Genomic DNA, 22,917 nt, shown 5'->3' on the forward strand with positions numbered 1-22,917 from the left:
ATAAAAAAATCCACCCAAACCACATGCATTCTTTCAACAGACTTTGTACAATTCACTCCCAATAAAGTATCAGCTTAAAATGATGAAGTTTTGAAAAATATCTTCTGGTCCAATCTACTTGCACTTTGAGCCTTTTCAGCATTTGTTTTATTTCTCAACAAACATCAAGGTTCAAAACTTCCTTTTTGCTGGAATTTTTTGTGTCATCTTATGACTCCAGAGGGTAATTCCTGAAAGCCACACAGGAAGTGAGGGAAGTATGCAAAACCCCAGTTATGAGAATTGTATGTCATTTTAACCCCATATTTAATGATGATTGGTAACACATACTTTCTAGATATCAGATCTAGTTATCAGATCTCTATGCACATCTAGTTATATCTATCATTTTGTAGGTCAGGGTATTGTAGGTAAAATAAACTGATAGGAGCTCCTTTCTTGGAGAAAGATGCCTATTTAAGGCTCAAAACTCTCCCAAATTGGCTGACTGGGGAGAGTATCCTCTGTCAGCACTGTGCCCCCTGCAGCAGGGTGACCTCAGTAGCCAAAGGGATGAAGAACTATGAGCAGACTATTAAATCTTAATCCTTCTCCCCACGGACAGTGGTTTGCTCTTCCCTACAGAAATGCCTGCTCTGATATGAAGTCCCTCCCTCCCAAGATGTGAACAACTGTTTATGTAATTTTTTTAGTTGTTAATTAGCACAGTTATGAGCATTGCAGTAACTGGAGGAAAGGTAATTGTGGCAGTGGGAGATTGTGACCGCTGGCTCATTGACCACCTACTCAAAATAGACTCCAGACTCAAACGGAGGGAAGAACTGCACGTGAGGACTAATTTGCATGAGAATGAGAGAAATAACTAGCAAGCAGGGGGTTGAGTACTAATCAGTAAAGAGGTTATGCAATAAAATGTATGCCTTTGTCTGTTAAAGTCTATAAGTAGTGTAAAGCTTTGATGAATGGGGAGCTAGACTTTTATGGGTTACCACCTAGCTCCTTACTTTACACAAACTAGAATTAAAAAAAACCAGAAATACTTTGCTTCAGTGTGTGATTGGTGCTGTGCGATGGGTAACATTCAGAACAACACTTCCATTTTTGGAAAGCCCCTACACACGATAAAGGTAAACCACGTAATTTAGAGAACCAGCACTCAAAAAAGAAAAAAAAAACCCCAAAAAACAAACAAACAAAAAACAACAACAACAACAAAAAAAAAACAACAAAAAAAACCAAAAAAACCCCCACAAACACACACACATATACACAAAAAAAACCCCACAAACAAAAACGCCACACCAAAACAAACAACCCCCAAACCTAAACAAACAACCCCCCCCCCCAAATAAATAAATTTTTAAAAAAACCCACACAGAAAACGTGCTAAATTATTTCGGTGGGCAGGTTCTGCCAATCAAAACCCGCTGACAGCAGGAGGACCGGGCCGGCTAAGGCAGAATGGCGAAAAGGCCCAGTGAGGGGCAGCCCTGAGGGGCGGGGGCTCAGCTTCCTGCCATGCCGCCCCGGGGGTGGGGGGACACCCCCATTCCTGAGGGCTCTGAAGGAGGAGGATGGAGCCGTGGCCTGGAGGGTCGTCCCTCATGCCGGGTGCCATCACACGAGCCGCCTTCAGCGCACAACCCCTTCGTCCGGCTTTGCCCCCGCTCCCCTCCATGACGTGATTGCAAAGCTACATTAGAAAAATGTTAATGACACTGATGTTTCACGGTACTCCCGCCTCCAGCCCGGAAGAGATTTCCAGCCGTAGGTAGGCGGGCGCAGGGATAACTCACGGGGCTCCAGCGGCGGTGCCGCCCTGTCCTGTCCCGCCCTGTCCCGTAAGATGGCGACGCGGCTGCTCCGCCTGCGCGGCCTCCTGAGGGCCGCCGGCTGCCGGCCCTTCTCCGCCCAGCCCAGGTGAGCGGCACCGGCCGTGGTGGGCAGCGCTGGGGCGGACGGCACCGAGCTGTGAGGGGCCGAGCGCCCCTGAGCTTGGCTTCCCTAAAGAGCGGGGTGAATGTCTTTGCCCGGCTGCTCGGGGCTGTGTGTGTGTGTGCTGTCCGTTCTGTGTGGATGTGTGCTTGGAGTCTGTGGGTGCGTGTAACGGGAGTGTTACAGGCGCTCAGCGTGTGTGGGGAGCCGTGCCCCCATGGCAGGAGGCAGCTGGGGCTGGGCAAGCCCCGGGAGCCCCGGCACATCCATCCCCGCGATTTCCCGACCTTTGCTCCACTTCCCGGGAGCAGCGGGTCCCGTGCTGGCAGCAGGTGACAGCCGGGCGCGACCTTGCCCGGGCACCGCGTTCCCCCGTGGCAGGAGTGGGATCACACCTCCCCAGACCTTCGAGTTGTCTTTCCCAGTATAAGGGAGCAGCCAGGCCTTTCCCTGTGTGACATATAGGGTGTGAGCCACAATTAAACAAAAGGTTGGGCTTAAATAAAACTCAACATCGTCTTAAACAGCTTTGAAAATAAGGGGGAGGTTTTGAGGGAGTCACTGTGTGTCTAGCTTTGAGGGTACAAAATACTCAACAAGCAAGCTCCTGTATCCCAGTTTTTCCAAATATTATTAGAAGTAAGTAGAGTCTGTGTTTTAGGGGGATTATTGCACTGACAGAGCCTGAGTAACTTAATGTGGTAGTAAAGACTTTCATCTCTGTAGCAGAGGCTCAGCTGAGTTCTGTAGAACTACACACAGCTGATGTGCAGAGGAACTGAGAGACTAACCAAATAGTTTGAGAAAGGAAAAGTGAATGCCTTTTCCATGTACTCAGCTCTGTACTTAAAGCTTCTGATGTTTCATGGCAATACAACAAAAGCAAGTCAAAGAATCCAATGCACAAATATGAGAAGTGAATTTTCATTTCAGCTGTAGTGTGTCATCCTTGATGTTCCAAACCCCTACAAAAGTGTTACAACCCCTTCTTTCTTATTTCATAATTAGGCTTTCCTTTTGTGGTTTCTACTACTGACATTTACCACTGTTTCAGTTTTTATTTTTTGTTGAAGTATTCTTTTGTTTTCATTAGGGTAATTTTATTCTTTTACTTATATATGTATTATTATTGTTTTTAATTTATTTGAAGTGTTAAGAACAAACCAGCCTTGCTTTACCTCCATTAATAGTCCAGTGGAGTGCAGTGTATGTTAGTTCTTTGTGTTTATCATGGGTATCCTTTACACCTAATGGTGTGCCAGAGTTGGGATGTGAACTGTATATAGTAACATGGGAGTTTCCTTCATTTTAAAAGGGTTATGCAAACAGGGGGCCCGTGTCCTAACAGATGCATTAATTTGTCTTTTTTCAGTCCTCTGCAAACAGAACAGCATGGCACAAAGCGCCTGGAACCATCTTCTGCTAAAACTTTGACTGACATAGGCACTCGGAGGATCTTCTCATCAGACCATGATATCTTCAGGGAGAGTGCCAGGAAATTCTTTCAGGAAGAAGTGCTGCCTTTTCATGCAGAGTAAGATAACCTCCTAAACATTTTGCTTTGCCAGTATTCCATTTTTCCCCAAAATGCTTTCTGCAGTGTTACTCCCGATACAATAGGATATAAAGGTTTCATGTTAAAGTTTTCATGTACAAGCTTTCTATTTCAAATGTACCAAATTAAAACAAACCTCTGAAAGTCGTGTGAAGGAAGATCACACATAATCAAAATCGAATGCATCCTTTGAGCTCCAGTGTAGGCAATCTGGCATCCTTAGGCCCATGAGCAGATGAATGCAGTTTGCAGAGTTGCAGCAAAGTTTCCCTGCCTCTAGAATTAACTAACACAAACGTTTTTGGGGTAGAGTTGGAGGGCAGCTCAGTTCCCACACTATTGGGAAATAGTCACTGAAAAAGGCGTTGATGATGTGTCGCTGTCTCTCTTGCAGTAGATTTTGTAGCTACGTGCAGGTACCTATAGCATGGTGAGGTGAATTATGCATTACCGAGAAACTTGCACAAAATATCTTTGTTTGAATTTCTTTAGTTTTTGTTCCTGTGGAAATATGTGCGTTTTCTGTACAGTAGAAGTGTTGCAATTCTACTGAACTAGAGCTGGAGGGTGGTTTTAGCCTTTATTTTAGTCACATCCAATCACGTTATAGTGGTGAAACGGGAAAAAATTAACTCAGGGTATGGTTTTGAATCAAAAGTGTCAAGCTGTAGTATTGTCTTAAGCAATTTTTAGTTTACTTGAAGTGAAAACAGCAAGGGATAGAGAAGGGCTTATTCTGAAATTGCCCTGCTAGATGAGGGGATCCTGACACAGCTCAAGTGTGTATCCACAAACAGCTGAGGTGCCTCAGTTGTGTGGGTGGAACATCATGGCTCTGGGGCAGGAATGAGCTGCAGGAGGCTTACAGCAGGGTTGGTGACAGTTTGTTTTTTTTTTTAATCCTCAGACTACAACCTTTTAGTCCTATGCTCTTCCACTGTACAGTCATATTCTGTCCATAAAACCAGATGTTTTCTCTCATTTTCTGTTGGAAGGACTTCCAGGGCAGTTTGTGGACGTGTATTGGCTCTGCTTGAGGTTGCTGAAGATCCTATTTGACATCTTGCTGACACAACAATTTCGTAGGGAGGCTGTATGAAGTTCAGCTTGTCTTCTTGCATCACTTCAGTGGCCTATGAACCCCTCTGTTCTCACACCTTTCAAGTAAACAAGGAGGCCTCAGGCACAGAACATTAATTGTCTGGGCTGAGGTGAAGAGACAAATGTAGCATCAGTGAATGGAACTGTGGGTTATTGTGAGGAGGAGAAGCTTTGGTGCTGGGTGAAGTAGAGACAGGAATGTCCCTGAAAGTGGGGATCAGGGGGAAAGCAGGGATAGTAGAAAGAGATTTAAGATTTCCAGTGTAGGAGCAAAAGCTGGAAACAGCTTAAATACTGGAACAGCTTGCCCAGAGAAGCTGTGGCTGCCCCAGCACTGGGGGGAGGTCAAGGCCGGGTTGGATGGGGCTTGGAGCAACCTGGGCTGGTGAAAGGTGTCCCTGCCCATGGAAGGGAGTCAGAACTGGATGAGCTTTAAGGTACCTTCCAATCCAAACCGTCCTGTGATTCTATTATTCTGTTGTATATGTGGGATAAGATACTTGATTGACTGCAGGTAAATAGCTATGGTATAGCTCTGCTGCACCACAGGTGTGTCAGAGGAATGTCTCTGATATCATCTGTTAACCATATAATTTTTAAATTGTGGCATTAGAAAATAAAGGCGTTAAATAAAAGAAAACCCAGACCGTTAATGGCCACCCAACGTTCTACTGAGTTGGCAAACCCCATAAAGAGGCACTCGTTTTCCAAGAGTAGGTGATTCCTGAATAGGTGTTAAAGTTTGCAAACTGTCAGCAGATAAGACTCAACTATCTATTTACACAAACTTGAAAGTACCTTAAAGCAGTAATTTACCAAGATACAGTACTGACTCACTGACTCATAAGAAGTGCACAGGGACAGATTTTTATACAAAACTGACTAATATGGTATCATTTGGTTCTGATAAAGCATTTTTCATTGGTAGAGTTGAAATCTTTGATGAAAGATACTGATGTGTTATACTCATTTTTTATGTGGGTAAATGAATGAATGTTAGGAGGATAAAGACCTGTAATTATCCAGATGGCTGGGGCTAAATTGCCTAAATCCCAGTCTGGTGTAAGAATCATAACAAGTCTTAATGAAATCTTGTCAGGTTACGTATTGGAAACAGGAGTTCAAACTTGTTTTGCAGTTGTTGTCCCTGCAATGCCAGTGTCATCTGTGGACTTGAAGATTGGAAACTGTGATTAAGCCACTGCTTCTTGGCTGTGACATAAAGTTGTCTGTGTACCTTGACACTGTCTGCTGGTGTTCCAGTGTGAAGCAGCAGCCGTGACAGATAAACAGTAGCACGTGGGGGGTTCAGTGTGTGACCCAGGTTTTGTGTTCATTTCACAGGTGGGAGAAGGATGGCCAGGTGAGCAGGGAGCTCTGGGAAAAAGCTGGACAGCAGGGCTTGCTGGGTGTTGCTATTGCTGAGAAACATGGAGGCATCGGAGCGGATATTCTCTCTTCAGCCATCGTCTGGGAGGAGCAGTGAGTACTGCATGCTTCAGGAAGAATTTCAATGGTCATATTGTTTGTGACTGTATTTTTTTTCCATAAGTTATCCTTATTATGGACTACATTTGCTTATAGAAAATGATGTTATCTTTCCTATGGAAAGGATAGTTTACATATATGTAAATCCCTCCTGTTTTAAGTATTCTGGATCATTGTTTGAGTAACACTGGCATTGTAACTGGGGAAAGCTTTTTTTAGCCTGATAGGTTATGTGCCCATTTGGCTGTGAAATTAAATTCTATAAATAATGGTAAAAGATCTCTGAGACTTCTGTGTAGTGGGGTTTTCTTCATTATTGGCTCTGTGTTAAGGTGCAAGTTCAGTGTTCAAGTCTTTTTTTCTGAACTTTCCCCCCTCCCATTTTTTTCCAGGATGTATGTTAACTGTACAGGCCCAGGGTTTAGCCTTCATTCAGATATAGTCATGCCCTACATTGCAAACTATGGCTCTGAAGAACAGATTAAACACTTTATCCCCCAGATGGTTGCAGGCAAGTGCATTGGAGCTATTGCCATGACAGAACCTGGGGCTGGCAGGTAAGCCAAATACTAAAACAATGGTCTCAACGTTATTTGCTGTCTGTTGATTTGTCAGTGAAAAACATTCTGAGCCTCCTGATCAGTTACTTTACAGACTAGACTATCCTACATTATAGGTAAGACTTGAAAAACCTGTTATAGATTACTTTATTAGAGTTTTGTCATTTCAGGATAGTAGCTCAGAATCCATTTCTGTATTGTCCCACTGTGGGCAAACATGCCTTGTGTTTGCTTTTGCAGTCTGAGTTTATAGTTAGCAACTTGCTTGTCATGTGAACATACTTATTATATGAAGCATAGTCAGTGGGACATTACGTATCTTGGTAAAGTAGGCTTGGCTTTACTATTAGCTTTTTCTGTAGAACAGAACGCCTTGTTTTTCTTTCCTCTGAATCCTTTCAGAGAAATGTCCCTCCTTGCCCAGCACATGTTTGGAGTAGACACTGCTGATCTGACTAGTTTCCAAAAGAGAGAGGGACATGTGAAGTGCAAAACCTGTTGGTCTGATGTTTCTACAAATGGCAGATGTTGCATGTTGTTGTGGTGGCTTTTCACAGAGCCTCCTGATCAGGATTGAGCCTGTGAAGAGGATTGGTTTTATCTGGCATTTGTTGTCTGAGGTGTACTGTGTAGTTGGATGCTGACCTGTTGATATCAGTGCTTGCATTACACCACCTCCCACAAGCAGAGATGGGGAAATGGGACCTCATGCTCCTGTATGGTTGCATAGATTTATCATCCTTTTCCACACCCTGCTTGTGGTTTGTTACACTCAGCTATTTCACTATTCTTTCTCTGAGCCCATGTCTGGATGGTATAAAATCTACCTTATTTTGGACTGGATAGAATCCAAGATACAAATTGCAGCTTCTGGAATGTTTTTTTGAAGGACCTTTTGAATTTCGTTTTAGTGACTTGCAGGGAGTACGGACATATGCAAAAAAAGATGGAAGTGATTGGATTCTTAATGGGAGTAAGGTAAGTGCACTGACATACATGCTGCTCATTGGCTTTAGGAACTGAATACATTTAGCTGAATGCAGCAGGATGTGCACTGCTCTCAGCATCTCCTTCCAATCATTTTACTTTTGGTTTGGTTTGGGGTTTTTTTGTGTGGGTTATGTTGTAGGTGGGGTGTTTTTTCCAGTTACTTTTTTTTATAGGTCTTGAGATATGTCTGTTGCAGGCCTTTTACAAACTGATTTATGGGAGGGCTTGTATAGGTTGTTTTTTGTAGCTTTAAAATAAGCCTATTAAAAGGCTTATCTTCCCTTAAACTGTGAAGGAGAGGGGGAAAAATGTGCTGTGTACTATGAGCAGTATGGTTCTTAGTACTGATGTTTAACAGCGAAATATATATACTACTGCTGTGAAATCTTCTGTGGCTTGAGTAAAAACTTCTGTTGCCACAATGAAAGCTGTGGAATCTTTATTCAGGAGCTTGCTGGTCGTGTTAGAAAAAAACCAAAACAGCTTCCTCAGATGCTCCCACTGTGTTGGCAAGTTGTGGCAAAGCAGTTTTTTCATTACCATAATGAAAAATAAGAAGGCAGAAATAGTGTTGAAGTGGGAGTGTAGGTTCAACAGACTATTTTTTTGAAAGCTATGAAATGTCTTAATCTTATTTTGTACTGCTGCTGATAACACAGTACTGATAGAGACTTCTGGTCTTAGCAGAATTTCAGTGGTGAGAATGTGTGCAAGCAGATAGATGTGCGTAAGTGCTAAAAAGGTGCCCATGCCACTCATTTGAAGCCACACAGGACAGAAAGCTTTCTTTTGCTGGACTTAAGATGGATCCATTTGACAGGCTCATGAGTTGTTCTGCAGGATAATAGTAAGCAGTTGTGACAAGAAGCTGTTGATAGGTTTGAGTGTTATGCCTAAATAATTTAATTTCTAGATAAGAGAACCTCTGTGTTTATTTAATATCTACATTTGATACTGTATTCCTTCTTTATCATGAGACAGACAGAAGAAACAGATCTGTGCATTTTTTAACTTCACACTTCTGCCTCACACAGTACTTCTCAAATTAATGTCTGCCTTGTTCCTAAACCCTCAAAATCAAAAGCTTGAAATTCTTCTGGACACTTGAACCTTGCCTTTCAGTTCACCTCTGAAAGTGTCAATGTAATTTTACTTTATGCTACTTGGTGATCTCTTCTAACCTCTATGCACCTTGCTTTATTCTAAATTACTTTTTATACAGGTGTTCATCACTAATGGTTGGATGAGCGACGTAGTGATCGTGGTTGCGGTCACAGACCGGGAGGCCCGATCCCCTGCTCATGGGATCAGCCTTTTTCTGGTGGAAAACGGAACAAAAGGTTTCATCAAAGGACGCAAACTTAACAAAATTGGCTTGAAAGCTCAAGTGAGTTCATACAACCTCCAATGCAATAGATTTGGAGAAAATCTAAACCCACTTAATGCCTGGCAACTGCTAAATAAATGTAAGATGGAACTATGGTTCTGTTCTTGTTGTTAGACTTCTGAGCACAAACATGCAATGTAATGTATCCTGATTTTGCCTGTGGAAGTCTGAAGCATGTGATGTGCAAGGAGAGGCTGAGGAAGCTGGATGCATTTACTCCAAAGAAGTCTGGGAGAAGAGGATCTTACTGATGTGTTTAGCTATAGAGATGGTGGGGCCTGAGCGTTCTTTGAGGAGGAGAGTGGCAAAGGAGACAAGTTATGTTAAGGAAAATTCTTAGTAGGTATTAGGAAAAAAAGGTCCACTAGGAAAGTGATTGGGTACTTGGACAGGGGCCGAGAGAGGTCCTGGAGCCTTCATCTTTCAAGCTTTGGAAAGTTTAACTAGACAAGGCCCTCAGCTGATTGTTTTTCTGGAGCTGCTCTGAGTAGGATGTCAGCTAGATGACTTCTGGAGGATCCTTCCAGGCTGAACCTGGGATTTCAAGTTACAGTGCACAATAGCAAGAAAACAATAGGGAAAAATAAGTTATAATGGGATGAGAATGTCAGACTCTCAACTGTTGCATTTCAAATCCTCTTAGGACACAGCAGAGCTGTTTTTTGAAGATGTGCGGTTGCCAGCCAGTGCCTTGCTTGGAAAAGAGAACAAAGGCTTCTACTATCTGATGGCAGAGCTGCCTCAGGTAAAAGGAATGTGAGTGTTTGCTGTCTGCAGGAAGAATACAGAGACAGATTTTGTCATTAGTTGTGAAGTTCATGTACTGTGGTGAGCCACCTGGCTTACCAAAGTGGGATACCTTTGTAAAACCCCAAAACATTTCTATGGGTTAAGCCCACAGGAGATATAGTGACCAGATATTCTCAGGAGGTCAAAATTATACAAGTTTACTGGCAAAATATAGAAAATCAAGGAGCTTTGACAAAGGATGTAGTGCAGCATCCAATTAACATAAAACACTTGCCTTAGCATTAACTTAGTTTGTTTAACTTAGCAGCCTTTAAACCTGTCCGATGTTACGGTACCCAAAATGTTCCATGAAAAGAGAATTAGGAGAAGAAAGGGAGAAAGATAGAAAAAATACAGAAAACCACACATGTAACTACCAATTCCTGAGTTCCAGTGATGATGAGGTAGAGACTCCAAGAGGCTGATAGGATCAAGACAAGCTCCCCTTGTGGTCAGTCTTTTAAACCCCAGAGCCACCCTGGGCCTCCCCCAAGATGGGACCATGGTCACTCGGCCACTCAGGAGCTGGTGTAGGCAAGACTGGGGCACTGCCTCCAGTGTGCCACAACTGACAGACACTGCAAGGCTGGCCTGGGGGCTGTGGTGTGCAGAGCAGGGTGCAGCTTGCCAGAACAGGGCCCAGCCTGCCCTCCTACCCCCACATATGCATCCCAAAATGTCTTGAGACATCAATTTTTTCCAGTCTCTGACAGTCTTGTGTGCAATGTTTTGTTGATATTGCCGATGTTTAACTGAAGCACACGGTGCTAGGTGTAGAATTCTTTGGGCATTGCTAAAAGTGTTGATATCCCACCAGCTCAAAGACAGATACCTTAATCAGCAACCCAGCTGTTGAAAAACCTGAGGGTAGTGTGTTAAAAAGAACATACCACAGATTTCTTGTGTACTTCTAGTATGGAAGCACTTTTCTTAGTAAATTAAGTATAGCTTGGACATCTTTGATTCATTTGGCATTCTCTTTCAAGAAACAAACATTGCTGTTCTAGGTCTTCTGCAAGTAGAAGCATATTAAAGTTACATGGAACTCTGTTCATATAACAAAGTAAAGATATTATTTAGCTGCCAAAATACCTTGCTACTTTACAACTCAGCTTATGAAGTTTTGCAATTATTTCAGAGGACAAGGAGGCAATGTCGTTTTCCAAAATGTGTCTGTGCTTTGTCACAGCTATGACATATTTGCCTCATTTGGTAGGGATCATATTTTTTAATTTTATACTGTGAGTAAATATGAAACCTGATCAAAGGAAGTCTTTTAATGCTTTAAATAGATGTCCCCATGAACAGGTTCAATGCAATGCATCAGACTGTTTCAATGTTGCCAGAAAAAAATTGTTCTGCATTTAGTTTTTGTTTTTCACTGTGCAATGAAGAAGGAAAAACAAGACTTTTTTTGTAGGCTTTTCTCCCCCTAGAGTTGTCCTATTGAAATTGTTAAATACAGTTGTTGTTTAAACTGAGCAGTGGAAGCCAATAATTGAGACAGAATCTGATGTGAATTTTTTCAGTCAGTAAGATTCCTGTGGTCAATCTGTAGCTATTTTTTGAGTCATTGTGATGGAGCATTATGCCAGTAAAGACTTAAAAGTGAGCTTTAGACAGCAAGGCATGTGTCCAACTCATTAATTTCAGTAATGCAGTATGTCTGGTTTGATATTTTATGTGACTTCTGCTCCCACTCCCTTAATGAACAGCACTGAACATCTGTGTCCTAATTGTGCATCTGATGTGGAGAAATGTAGGACTAACTCAACTGGATTCTGTAATTTGTGTTTTCAAAAGGAAAGACTGCTAATTGCTGATATGGCTCTTGCTAGCTGTGAATTCATGTTTGAAGAAACAAGGAATTATGTGAGGCAAAGAAAAGCTTTTGGGAAGACAATTGCACATTTGCAGGTGAGTTAGACCTGAGCCGCTTGTGTACAGATTCTAGAGTGTGTTTGCTGTACAGCTTTGTTTGTGATTTAGTGACCAAATGAAAATTACTGGGCTGTTTTGAAAGGGTCATTATCAAAGCTTTCACTGTGGCTGTTTTTTGCCTCTGTGCCCATTGTTCATTTTTGAAATGCAAAAATAATAATTCTAAAGAAGCACCAGAAAAGCCTTCATGTATGTATTTTATTAAGTCTTAATGTATGTATTTATTATTTGGGTAGGTAACCTCCCAGCAGTGCTGCTTCTGAGAGGGAAATAGGTAGGCAGGAAGTGTTTTGGCTCCTTGCTGCAGCTGAAGAACAATTCCCTTGTCCATCTGAGCCTTGCATTTTACTGCCAGAGGTCCTAATCACAGGGGCCATCACACCTGCCTGTATTTGGCTGTGCCTGAAACCCTGGGGGCAGCCTGTGCAGGTACTGTGTTCCTCTGCACACAGAGCACTGCAGAAAAAATATTCTGGAGGCTGCTGGAGGAGGGGGACTCCCAGCAGTGACCTTGCTGCCCGAGTGCTGTGGAGGTGCTTCATGAATGTTGTGATGAGACTCCTCAGCCAGCAGCAGTCTAGGTGTTTGTGTAAGTGCATGTAAAAATGTTGGGTCATACTCTGTGGGCAGAGCTCACTCCTGATGGGGGTAGATAATTGAGTTTTGAGATGTTGTGCCTACACTCTTTAGCTGCAGTCATAAAACAGATGTTGCTTTCCACAGGATTGCTATACTGCAGTTTTCCTGACAACGACATTAACTGTTAGGGCTGAAGGAGGCCGAGCTCCTGCATGTTTGGTTTATAGGATAGAACTGACTCACATGGGCTGAAGATGTTGGCTGCCTCTTTTTTTGATATACTTCTGAAATAATTACCAAAAAAACCCATTTCTATGTCTTGAGACTTTCTTTGTCAAACTCAAATCTTTAGTTGTGAAGAGCACCAGAGCTGAAACTTTTAGAGGCTGGAATGCTAGATATCCTTCGGGGGATTATGATCTTCATAGTTTTTAAAGTTCACCTTCAGGAGTCCATAATTCCAGATGGAATTTAGTATGCTCACTGTGCGACTGAAACACAAAAGAACTATATTTTAACTTGTTTAAATGTAGGTAGGGGATGCTTCCTATTTATTACTGTGCAGAGATCTCCAAAATAATCTCCCTTTTTAGGCTAGGCCATCAGCAGGCGGACAATAAATTTCAAAAAGTATATTATTTTTGCCAAAATAATGAATTTCTGCATATCTCTTCAATTTTTTTTTTTTTTTTTTTTTGGTGATGACTTGAGTGTGCATATTATAAATAATCCTTTCCAATTAGAGCTCTGCCTTGGGCTAATTCATTTCGTCATGCCACATTACAGCGTTTGAAATGAGTTCTTTCCTTGTAGTAGTACACTGGCCCAGTGTATTTATTGTCAAGGGAAGCAAGATTTATTTTTTTATATATATTTCTAGAACTGAAATAAGAAGGAACTTTTATTAGTGGGTGATGTTTTTATCCCCTCCCTACCAGAATTACAAGATGATGGTCGAATGCCTGCCTGGTCTGGTTTTACATAACCTTATGATGAATTTTAGCTTTTCTATTTAAACCTCTTTTCCAATGTGACAGAACTCGGTGCTGAAAAACTTTGATATTCTAAAATTTCTTTTATTTCTTGCTTCAGTATCTTTGCATGTAGCTTAAACTCTGAAGAATACATAGAAAAAGCATTCAATAGGTGGTGAAATGTTATTAATTGGGAAAGGTGATGCCTCTACAGAGTGAAAGGACATTTCCTCGCCAGAGGGAGCCAAGAGTGACAGAGCGCTCTGGGCCTTCTGCCACGTGCTCTCTAGGAATTTGTTTTCCCTTTCTCTTGGGCTTTTTCTCTTAAATTTGTGTTTTGAGTTGACCTTGAGAAGTAAAGGGTAGTAATTTTGTCTAATAGGACTGGTGAATACGTAATTGTCTGGAAAGTATGGTGTCTTCTGATGTAAAGAGCCGAAGTTTGAAATAGTGATTTCTAACAGCAGTCCTTTTGGAAAATGCTGTGTTTTCTACCTGAAGTATTAAACTGCACTGTACTCCTCTCCTCTCCCCTCTCTATCCACTTCCAAAACAAGACAGTACAGCACAAGTTGGCCGAAATAAAAACGCAGATTTGTGTGGGCCGAGCTTTTATGGACAACTGTTTGCAGCTGCATGCAGATAAACGCCTGGACTCCGCCACAGCCTCCATGGCAAAGTACTGGTATGTGCTTACAGTCAGCTGGGAGTGTTACTTGCATGATCTTTACTCTAATGATGTGGGCAACAAAAATCAGAGTTACACTGAAAACCAAGTTTGGTTAACCAGATCATTTCAAAATAAAGGCATACTTTTAAAATAGGCTTCCATTAATAACAAGATCATGGCTCTGCTTTAGCTTTAAGTAAAAGCAAGTACTCCATTGGTTTTTAGGCAAAAATTTGCATTTTATTGTTGGATTCTTTTTTTGTTTTCTTTGTTGTTTTTTTAGTGGGGTGTATGGCTTTTTTTTTTTTTTTAAGCAAAATTTGAATATTTGGAGCCAAATTTAAATATATTTGAAGCTCTATGATACTGTTTAGTTAATGTTACTTAAGAATAGCTGTTTGGCCTACCTAGTTTTCAAAGCAATCTGGTTTTGGGAAGAAATAGTTGGCTACAGGTGTTGCTGTAACTGAGACTGAAAAGTGGTTTCCTATATTGTCCAGAACTTCTTCTGCCTCACCCTGTGCTTGGTGGTGTTATATGTTAACTTAGTTTTACCAGAGCAAAACAACTGGAAATATCTAAGGTAGTGGTACATGGATTTATATAGTTATAGCTCATTGCAAAGATGGGAGAAAAAAAAAACCACATGAGACACGAGCAAAGAAATTTATGGAAGATACACATGCTTACAGTTTTTAGGCTTTTCAAAATAAGTATATGGAAATGAGTATAAGGAAATGAGCAGAAATATTTACAATGGAAGGAAGGGGTTTGAGTGCTATTCCTGGCAGTGATTACCTAGAAGTACCAGGTACAGAAGCAGAGGCATTCCATTTTGAGGAGGAGGAAAGAACTAATGCCAGCTGAGAAATGCAGACCCACTTCCTCAACAAATTTCCCTAAGCAAGACTTTTGAAAATCCCTCACTTTCACAGCTGTTTACCATCATGATTTGTTGTGGATTTCCTCTTTCCCCACTGGTGTCCCTTTGACCCTTCCATAAGAGTCACTTAAATGAGCTAGAAAATCTTTGAATGTAGAATTGCTGTATTCCCTAATGTATTAGGAGATTCTCTCTAGTCTCCAATTTTCCTTCAAACTTTTTGTGTAGTCAATGACTTGAGTTAGAGCTTTGGAGGGTTTTAAAACCTGGTTTGTGCATCTCTTTTCTCATATCTGGAAAAGGTCTGTAGGGTTGTTTTGGTTCGGTTTTTCTTGTGGTGACAGGTTGTGGTACATACCTAAAAGAATTTGAGAATATACTTAGGAAAGACAATTGCAGTAACTCACAGCTGCAGAATTACAGTTGGTATAATAAACTGTAAGGATTTAAATGAAAGGAGGGGATGGTTTGGGGAAAAGGAGAAGCAATTGGATTTTCATTTTCATTTCTTCAGTTGCCTCTGAAAGCTGTATGATTAGAAAGTGGTTTTTTTCATGTCTTCTAACTACAGCTTGAGCTTCCAGTGCAATTAATTTTTATTTTTTGCTATTAAATCCATATTTTGTAGTCAACAAATGCTGTTGGAGAATTACAGTATGTTTAGAATTGAAAGCTATTGCAGAAAAGGCTATTGGGAAAGTTTATTGCAGAAAATAAATTATGCCCAGGTGATGGTTATGCTCAAAGAGTATCCCTGTGTTGCTAATGGTGGGGGGAAGCCTGGTTTATTGTTAATTTCTGACAACACTGAGGGATTTGGCAACAAAAGACTGTATCAGCTTGCTTCACAAATGAATTCTCTTGGCCTGTGAGAAAGGTAAACAAGCCTGTCTGTTTTGTAACCTTTCCTTCTCCGAAAGCTGTCCCATAAAGGGAGCAAACCTTTAATGCATTGAATTGAGCAGTATTTATTTCTTACTGATCATGTTATGTTTTTGTCTTGTTAACATATCTTTATCTTTTGCAACATAATGTCCTTCTAAAAGCAAATTTCCTTTTGGCCATTTAAGGTGTTCTGATCTCCAAAACAGCATAGCTACCCAGTGTGTACAAATGCACGGAGGATGGGGGTACATGTGGGAGTATCCAATTGCAAAGTAAGTGTAACATTTCACATTGTATGATGAAAGACTACCAGCAAAGTCAAATGAGGCACTTCTTTTGCATCTGTGTGTTAGCTGTTTAGTGTTAGTAGTGATTTAGTGTTCCTTTTCTCATGTTTAACTGAAAGGGAATCTACTGTACAGATGTCTGTGGGAAGGCTTTGTTTTGATTCTCCAAAAAACACAAAATCTGTTCAGCAGTTATTGTCTGTTTTTGGTTTTTTTTTTTTTTTTCACAAAAAAGAGAAGTCGGTTTTTTAGAAGAAAATGTTAATTGAAAGAAAAAAAAGAAGCAAAACGATAAAAGTAGAAATGAGGGGAGCTAGTTTTAAGTTTTATCTGAAATTAAATGCATATGGGTGAAGAAAATGTGTTGATCAGCTACCACTGAGTATCAAATCATCAATTCAAGAGCATAACTGGCTACATTCAGCTTTTTTACACCTTTTAAAGTGAAAAAGTTAGGAGATTTATATGTAGAAAAAGTAATTTGCCATTCCCATTTTTTTTCTGATGTTATGAATTTAGAGACATTTATGGGGCTTTTGTATATATCCTCATATGTTATCTGTGAAGTTTGTGTACAGGCTATGTGACACACCAAGTAGAGATTTTGGTGCAGTTTTTAATAAATAAATCAAAGAGTTGGTAATCTGACAGTAGAAATAGCAAACACAGGACTGCTGTGCAGCTGTGATAAGTAAGCTAATTTTTTTAACTGAGGAGGTTTAGATTTTATTTAAATTTTAAATATATTGAGTATGAAATGTTGCTTTAAAATAACTTGTTCCTCCATGTTTTCATTGAGTGTAATTTGTGAGTGATCTGTGCTGTCTTGTTAAAAGAAGGCCAGTTTGGGGTGTCCTTGAACTTGTCTGTGTGTACAGTAGTTCCTCACACAGGGTTTTATTATCTCTGTGGTCCAGTAATATGTAGATTTCCAGAGAATGCCAAATTCCTCCTGTGTGATGAAGCAGAATGAAGATGGAAAAACTCTGTCATCATTCTGTGTGCTGTCACCAGGAGCAAGAATTGGGAGTGGAGTAGTAGCAGGAGTCTGGGTTTATAGGGCTTTTTCTTTGTTTAATTAGAGGCAATAGTGGAGACTTTACACTATAAACAAACAGGGAAGAGATGCTGACCCAGTTCCTGGTTTGGCACACAGCACCCTGGAAAGTTGTAATATTCTAGGTAGTTGAAGCCTCTTAGAAAATAAGAACTACTTTATCAGTGGGAATAGTATACTTTGAGAAGAGGGATCTCTAAAGATAAGATGCTGTCTTTTTTATTGATTGTATGGTCATTCTGAGGTGTTGTTTGTAATATTTCCTTGTTTTGTTTTTCCCTCCCTCAGAGCTTTTGTGGATGCCCGTGTTCAGCCAATCTATGGCGGTACCAATGAAATAATGAAAGAACTTATTGCTAGAGACATTGTCAGTGACAAGTAGGGCAGATGCTTACTACTTTGCAGAATCTTGCAGAATCCTTTTTTATGTTAATATATGGCATAAAATCAGACATCAGAATGTAAGTAAAATAAATATGCTGTATAATGTTCTTTAAAGGAAGTGACACTTAAAGCACATGATAGTAATAACAGTGTGCTCACATGCAGGATATCTAATATTTAATGAACTTAAAATTTAAATGTCTTTGTACAACACGGAGTAGTTCTCCGGGTGACAAGAGCTGTGGTAGTGAAAGGCACTTTTATCTCTGGAACGTTGGGTAGCTTGGTCTTTCAGACTTGAACCGATTGTGATGAATCCAAACCTTGCTTTTCAGAATCAAATATTGACAGAAACCATATTTATAACAAAATTAAATATTGATGTAACTTTGAATTTGTATTTCCCCCTGAGAAGTAGAACTTGACACTTGCTGTTGTTGCCGTACACCTGCTCACTGTGCAGCAGCCACCTGCTGTGCAGCTGACCTCTATGTTTACATCTAACCCGGAATGCCTTATTTTAATTACCTTGGTCAAACAAACATAATAAAGCATTTCTATGCAATCTCACGCTTGTCTGCGGTTACTTCAAAGCCCGCGGGGAAACGGGGCTTCTCCCTCTGTGCCCGCTTTTACCTCAGGGCGCTGAGGGGGAGTTCGGAGGAGGGAATGTGATGCAAGTGAACTTGAGGGCTGTTTGTTGGCGGTACTAACTTGGAAGGCGCGTGTTTAGGAGGGTTTTTTATCCCTTTACCCGTGCTGGGCGTTAAGAGTTGAAGCTGTCCCCTCCCTTCCCACACGGCCCCGGCGCGCGGGGGGTGAGGGGAGGGCGGTGTCCTCGCGTCAGGCGGGGCCCCGCCAATGGCGGGCGGCCACGCCCCCGGCCCGAGCCACGCCCCCGGCGCCCCGCATTGGCCGCGCTCCTCCCCCTGAGGAGCGGGGGAGGCCCCGCCCCGCCGCGCTGCGTTTTAGCTGGGCGCGGACTCTTCAAGAGCGGCAGTGTGAGCCGTGGCGGGCGCCGTGCTGTGCGGGCTTGAGGCGGCGCCGGCGCCGGTGCCGCTGCGGAGAACCCGCCGGACGCGGAGGCAAGCGCGGGGCGCGGCGCGGCGGGGCGCCGTGAGGCGGCGGGGGCACGGAGGGGCCGGGCGGCGGTTGGTTCCCGCGGCGGGAGGGGCGGGTGCGCATGCGCGGGGGTGGGGGCGGGGCGGGGGTAACGGTCCGTGCGCGCGGCGGGGCGGGGCCGGCGGCTCTGAGGCGGGGGCGGGGCCGCTCCGCGCCCGCCCCGCGTGTCCCAGCCGGGATTTAAACGCCGGCTGGAAAGTTGCCGCTGGCAATCAGCGTGTGGCCACGGCCGCGGGTTGCTGTGCCTCGGGGGCACCCTGCGCGACGCTTCCCGCACTGCGCACCGCTTACAGAGCTGGACACTTTAGATGGAAGGGTTAGCGAAGCTGTGGGGAGCAGCTCGGATCCACATCCTGCAGCCTGCCTTGAGAGTTCCTGTGTGCTCCTGAGCTAGACTTCCCATCCACTTTTTGCAAAATGAAGCATCTCTCCCCTCAAAAATGTAGCAGTGACTGAGGTATTCCGAACCTACCCCTCTCTAATAGGAAGCAAATTAAAAATGGGAATTTTCAATTTCCAGTTTGCAACGTGAGCTAATTAAAAAAAAAATCCAGATTATTAAAGCGTGCCTTTTGTCAAAGGGTAAATACTTCCTTTTTGTGCTAGTTTAATAAAAAGGAAATACTAAAAATTACACTGATAAATGTACCATCTCAGAAAGCAGTCTGTGTGCTTTAGGACTCTCCTGCTGTATTGGGCCATCGTTTGAAATCCTGGGGAATGTTCTGAGGAGCTTAAATTCCAGTCATCTTAATTAGTGTCTTAAGAGCCGAGTGGGTCTCATTTAACACCAGGTTTTAGAGCCTTCTCCTCCAAGGCTGAAATTCTAAAGTGTCACGGAAATGTTGATACGGAATTTACGATGAAAGATACCAGAAGGTATTGCAGATATTTATGTTGGAGACATATGTGCAGCTTTCTTATGGAGGCACCTGTTATACCACAAAAAGCATTTAACATAAATTAAAAATTACTTCGGATGTTGCTTTGCAAATACGGTGTTATAGACTGAACAAGAATTAGTTGATGATGTGGTAGTAAGATTGGAAATTATATTGATTCTCTGTTCAGATCAGATCTGAACAAGGAGGAAAACAAACATGTTCAGATATTTTAATGAGTCGTGGATATTACCATAAATTGGTACTGATGAGTTCCACTTGAAGTGCCTTCTTTTGGATGTTTTTTATGATTGAAACTTTGGGTGGTCTGCCTTAAATGGAGATCTCTTAGTGTTCAAAGAGAGATCCTTTTGTAGGGGGGATGGTGTGCTGTATTTTGGTGGGTTTTTTTTTTGTTTTTTTTCCCAAATAGGAGGAATTTGTGCTTGTATCTTCTGGGGTGTACAGAACACTAGAGTGTTTTGTCTGGATAGTTGTGCCTGCACAGTGAGCGCTGCTGAACTTAGAGACTCCCCACATAATCCTGTTTGGATTTATGGGTTTTTTTCCCAGTCTATTAATAGAACAAAATACTAAAATGCTTAAATACACATCATGAGTAACTAGTCTGCTTTTAAAGTGAAAACAAAAGCTGCCTACTGAAATGATTTTTTTTTTCACTCTTAAAGGCTGGTCCCAGGTGTGTTATTAAACTTAGGCTTCTTTCCTTTTCCTTTCATACTCCTAACCAGGACATGCCCAGTGGGACCAATATCTTTTTTACGGTCGCTGCTGCAAACTATTCTGTGAGAAAATGCAGACTGTGCTGTCAAGCTGTTCTTGCTATTCTTAGAAATCACTACAATCCTGTAGGTTTCCCAAAGACTGGGAGGGGTAGGTAAAGGCTGAGGGATGCCTCCCACCAGGCAAGGCTTGCAGAAGCTGGCCAGGCTCAGGTCCCGTGCGCTGCGCTCGGCTGAGGCAGTGCTGCAGCAGTGCCTGCCTGCCAGAGCACTTTATTTTTGTCCAGTGATTATCAGGAAGGCTGCCCAGGAGGAGCTGGGGATTACAGGACAAGCAGCACAAAGCTGTAGGAAACCAGGTTTTGGCAGTTGTTTTGCAGTTTGCTTTTCTAGCTGCCCTCTCTTCTGCAGGTTGTCTCTAAGAGGCCTTAAAACAGGTTGAAATACAGTACTTTTGAGCATTCTTGCTGAGATTAATTTTGAGTGTTTCACCAGAGACTGTCTGCTGTCAGGGACTTTGCTTTGCTTTTCAAATGCCATCTATGCAAGGAATAAACAGTGGAAACTGGCTTATCTGAAACACTGTTTATCTGTGAATAAGCTGGAAACAGTCATATTAATTTAAAATGTTGTTTGTAGGCTTCTGAGTTTCAAAGCAAAAAGAAATAATTGTGAAAATCTCCTCCTGGTCTCGAGGAATCTCATTATTAAGAAGAAAATTTCAGGTGTTTATGATGAAGAGAAATGACTCGATTTACAAGGAGAGAAGGCTGCTACAGAGGAGCTTTAAAAAGCCCCATGCGAGTGAAGTTTTATTGTCATTGGAAACGAAAAGATCACAAACAAAAAAGTCCACTAAAAGACAAAGCAATCTTCCCCCCAAGCAAAAATCCCCCAGAACACTGTCTGCAGTGTTGTGTAACCAAAGTGATAGTGTTATGCAAGGGGGAGAAGAGTCAAAAAGTGAAAGGACTGTAAACAAAAGCTGGGAAGGGAGGGAGTGCCACCCTGTGTGCTGGGTTGTGGCTGCGTTTTGTTGTGTTTCTTTTAAAAGGGTGCTGCTAATCACAACATGAAGACACTAGTTTCAGGATTTAGGCAAATTCTGTTGAAGTAAGCCTGGTAGGGAAAGAGTATAAGGAAGAAGTGTCAAGGGAGGACAAAGAAATCAGCAGAGGGAGAGGAGAGGTAGAGGAGCAGGAGCCACTGGGGGATTAGGAACCTGTAGCTGCAGTGGTGGAAGGGAGCAGGGTGCAGGTCTGGCTGTGGTAAACTGCAATTCCCAGCTCTATCCTCCTGGATAATTAAGGCATTAGGGGAGGATAAGCATAAAGTCATCAGTTTAAACATCAGTTGCTTTACTGTGCAACTGTCTGGTACTTGTTTCTTCCCTTCCCCAGTACTTATTTAATGCCAGTTTTTCTTTTTACAGTACTTTTTAGCCTTTCAAGTGGAGTGTTTATTCAGTAGATGAAAAGCGAACTGTTTGCCAGTTTAGCAGAATTTCAGCTGTTCTGGTTGTGAAACCTCAAGTAATGCTTGATGCAAAAGAAATCTGTCAAATGGTTTACCTATGACCAAAAAGCTTTCCCCAGAATGAAAGTACTTTTCTGGTGTACCATTTTGCAGTACTTGTCTTCCCTCCCTCTTTGCCTTTATTTTTTCCCCCCTCCAAGATAGTAGGTTTTGCTCTGGAAATTCACTTCCAATATGGGTGGTATTAAATAATTTTTGCAGCTTTCTGCCAAAATTAAATAAAATGTGTAAAAATGTAAATTGTATAACTTTTGTCAAACCAAGTACTTGTACTAAAATTTGTTTATCATTTTTTTTGCACCAGATACTTTGTTTTGCTTCTGTACCTATGACATTTTTTGTGTGTTTGTGGGTGTGTGAACTTCCTGGAGAAATGCCAGGGGCTGGACACTGTGGCAGTACCAGCTTTTATAAGTTCTTTTTGATGTCTCTGTAGTGAGATGAGCGCACCTGAGTGTCTCACACTGTCTTCAGGGCAGAAACATTGTATGAAATTTCCAAGTTTCTGGGTAAGGGATTGTTAATTGTGTGATTTCCCTCTTAAAAAGCATTTTACTTATTTTTTAGCTGCTTTGTAGTTTAAGCATACTTGGTCAGGCACTCTAAATGAGTGATTTGTCAATGCTTTTTAGTTCAATGTTTGTGTTCCATATGAGGGTGTTTTGATTCTTCCCCTCCTTCCCCTAGAAGAGTTACAAAGAAGTCCCCCAGATGAAAAAAAAAATGGTAATGATATTCATTGCAATTTTGGAAATTTGAAACTGTGCCAAAAGGGTAAGTGGTATTTGAGGGAATGTGATGGAGTTAAAACACAGCACTATAAAGTTTTGTGCTGCCAGTTCTTTGAATAATCTCCATCTCCATACAGGTATGTGATCCACATCTCCAAAGTACTTTTTTACCTAAACAGCTCCACTGTGTGTGGATGTTTCCTGGGTTTCGGGAGTAGCAACCTGTGCCTGCTAAACACTCAGACTAAGGGAGGTGGATGGTACAGTTGGAACAGTTATAAATACATTGTTAGGTGCATGTAGATACCAGGCTGATGGTGCTCTTCTTGGAGAGCTTCTTGGAATTCTCAGGGAGAGGTCAAACACAGGGGCTCCTGAGCTCGCATTAACCCCACAGAGGAACTGTTCAGTTCTCTCCCCTTATGTTTTAGCCAAGCAC

The 22,917-nt window shown here is 42.0% G+C and overlaps 2 protein-coding genes and 1 long non-coding RNA gene across 11 annotated transcripts in view; 2 read left to right on the forward strand and 1 right to left on the reverse strand.

Annotated features, from left to right (window-relative positions):
* LOC128809801 (uncharacterized) overlaps positions 1–1,860 on the reverse strand; it is a 49,433-nt gene extending 47,573 nt beyond the window's left edge. Inside the window, exon 1 of the long non-coding RNA XR_008437850.1 lies at positions 1,797–1,860. This is a non-coding gene — a long non-coding RNA (uncharacterized LOC128809801). The remainder of the gene's footprint in view (positions 1–1,796) is intronic.
* Positions 1,756–18,035, forward strand: ACADL (acyl-CoA dehydrogenase long chain). Its single transcript, XM_053982092.1, has 11 exons — positions 1,756–1,920; positions 3,308–3,469; positions 5,936–6,073; positions 6,472–6,636; positions 7,551–7,617; positions 8,852–9,016; positions 9,660–9,761; positions 11,609–11,722; positions 13,857–13,984; positions 15,923–16,009; positions 17,370–18,035. Exons 1-11 carry the CDS (start codon positions 1,847–1,849, stop codon positions 17,461–17,463), a joined length of 1,296 nt encoding a protein of 431 aa, XP_053838067.1. The 5' UTR covers positions 1,756–1,846; the 3' UTR covers positions 17,464–18,035.
* A 291-nt stretch (positions 18,036–18,326) lies between these two features.
* KANSL1L (KAT8 regulatory NSL complex subunit 1 like) overlaps positions 18,327–22,917 on the forward strand; it is a 61,456-nt gene continuing 56,865 nt past the window's right edge. For 6 of the 9 annotated variants that reach the window (XR_008437848.1, XM_053982084.1, XM_053982089.1 and 3 more), the window contains exon 1: positions 22,044–22,256. Coding sequence is in view for 5 of the 9 variants with exons in the window: in XM_053982084.1 (XP_053838059.1) it covers positions 22,188–22,256 (69 nt within the window). In the remaining 4 variants the exon portion in view is untranslated. Of the gene's footprint in view, positions 18,551–18,733; positions 19,045–22,043; positions 22,257–22,917 lie in introns of those variants that run through there. The other 3 variants (XM_053982086.1, XM_053982088.1, XM_053982087.1) reach the window with 2 other exon arrangements.

The sequence above is a fragment of the Vidua macroura genome, chromosome 7 (assembly GCF_024509145.1).
Source record: "Vidua macroura isolate BioBank_ID:100142 chromosome 7, ASM2450914v1, whole genome shotgun sequence".
Taxonomy (NCBI): domain Eukaryota; kingdom Metazoa; phylum Chordata; class Aves; order Passeriformes; family Viduidae; genus Vidua; species Vidua macroura.